The sequence below is a fragment of the Sphaeroforma arctica genome, assembly GCF_001186125.1.
Source record: "Sphaeroforma arctica JP610 unplaced genomic scaffold supercont1.3199, whole genome shotgun sequence".
NCBI lineage: Eukaryota > Ichthyosporea > Ichthyophonida > Sphaeroforma > Sphaeroforma arctica.
Genome location: NW_014037359.1, coordinates 1,861 through 3,869, shown reverse-complemented (window position 1 = coordinate 3,869; position 2,009 = coordinate 1,861). Strand labels below are relative to the sequence as shown.

Here is a 2,009-nt window from a genome sequence, read left to right as displayed (position 1 = left end):
ATCTATTGCACTGAGGTATTCATTGTCAACGACGTACGTGATACCGTCGACGTGATCAAGCACACAGCTTTAATCGAGTCCAATACCTCGTACTCCATCCATCTACTAACACATATATACATTACGTCGATATGCCTTTCTCACATAGGTCCAGAAAACAGCCAACCAAGTACTTGTGCATAATCTTCTGGCGGTGATACTTACTTACTGCACTGAGATCTTACCTGTGAACGAAGCACGCGACACCATCGACGTGACCAAGCAGACCGCTCTCGTGCAATCAGATGCCTTGGAAAGCGCGCGCAGGCGAGCCCTACACACACCCATGTACGAGAAACGCTCGGCGCACGATAATGAAATGGCCGACTTTGCCTTTGGGGCTGGTGACGGTGAGTGCATATCCGATAGAATTCAGGAATATATGTGTTATTCAATTGGTGCGTACAGAGCCAATTGTATTTGGAAATGTGTCTTATGTTCAATATGTATGTGCAAATCAGATTAAATATCAAACTTTACCTTGTATTCGATTAGGGGTTACGTATTAGGTTGTATCATAAAGTACGTTAGTTATTAGGTAGATACATAGTAGATTGCATAAAGACATGCGTCTATGATTCGATATGTGTATACAGCCTCTGTATTTGTGGTTATGTACAAACGTATATATATCACACGACAAAGAGTTGGGTGATCTCGCGATTCGGGAGTGGTTAAGGTGTGCCTGTTACGTATTAGTGATTCTGAAAGGAAGCCCATTGGTTATAACGTGTAGATTGAATATGGTGCACAACACACCTCTGGGTCAGGAGAACTATCTCGCTCGTGTCCCGTGTATGTTCTGTGTATATCAGAGATGTCCCTGCACCGCACGAGGATGTCGAAATTTGCCACAGATGTGCTATGAAATGCCATATATGGCTGTACATTCCCAAAGGTAGCCTCAAACGCCACAGAATATGTTATGTCGTATATGACCTGGAAAAGTATAGATGACCACAAATGCCATAGATGCATTCTGCCGAAGCATTAAAGTATAGATATATATATATTATTCAACAATATGTACCCCGTAGATACATACTTTGGAACCATCAAGTCTATGGATAACTTTAGAACAATATATAACTCATAACGATACAATTGAGATGCATATAACCCATATATATAAAATTGCCAAGCACATAATATATCTACATATATACTTCCGCAGCTATCATTTCATATTTGCATATAATCCTGACGTATATAACCACTGATACATGTCGTTTCAAAACTCCTACACTAAACATTAGAAACCTCGGACGAGAGGGCCCCCACTGCCAACGACGAAGATTTAGACGACCTTGTAGACGAACGACGAGTATGTGACGGGGTTTATTCAGTGAGATTATTTGGCTATAACTGTCATGGTATTGGGGATAAGTTTCTAATATTTTTAACTCGTATTTTGGTAACATGTGCCTTTGTTTTGGGTTTGTAATCATTCTTGTTTGGTGTAGTTAACGTTTCGCGTGTCCCTTTGTGGATGATTTAGCAGTTTAGATATACTCGATTTATTAGGGGGGTTAATGTATTGCGTACAAAGATATTAATTTGTTTTGTCCCGAATGTAGTCAACCCAAAAATAGGCATAGGAAAGCCAACTACCTGTATCCAAGTAAATATTTAGGACCGCGTTTTTCCTCGTTTTACTGCTATACCATTCATACATACTAACGCCACAGCGTAGTTCATAGAGCCGACTACGTATACTCATATACATATTCCGGGTACGTTTACAAATTCTTCACATACTTCCTAGCGCATACGTATATGTTCCCACAGAGGCACCCATAATACCAACTTTGTATAAACGTACTTATGTCTAGCCACTTTTCTTGATTAACCTAATAGATGAAAAACGCAATTATCTTCGATCACAGAATACAGCGCACGAAAAAATGGGAACAGCACAAAGACGTCTACACTTCATCGCTGCATTCCATAATCTGGCTATGGCACACCGG

At 40.3% G+C, this 2,009-nt stretch overlaps 1 protein-coding gene across 1 annotated transcript; it reads left to right on the top strand.

Annotated features, from left to right (window-relative positions):
• Positions 1 to 148: 148 nt before the first annotated feature.
• SARC_13369 (hypothetical protein) lies at positions 149 to 389 on the top strand (the record flags this gene model as incomplete). The annotated part of the gene is made up of 1 exon (XM_014292502.1): positions 149 to 389. A coding segment is annotated over one exon (241 nt), but the record flags the coding sequence as incomplete, so codon positions are not given.
• Positions 390 to 2,009: the final 1,620 nt, after the last annotated feature.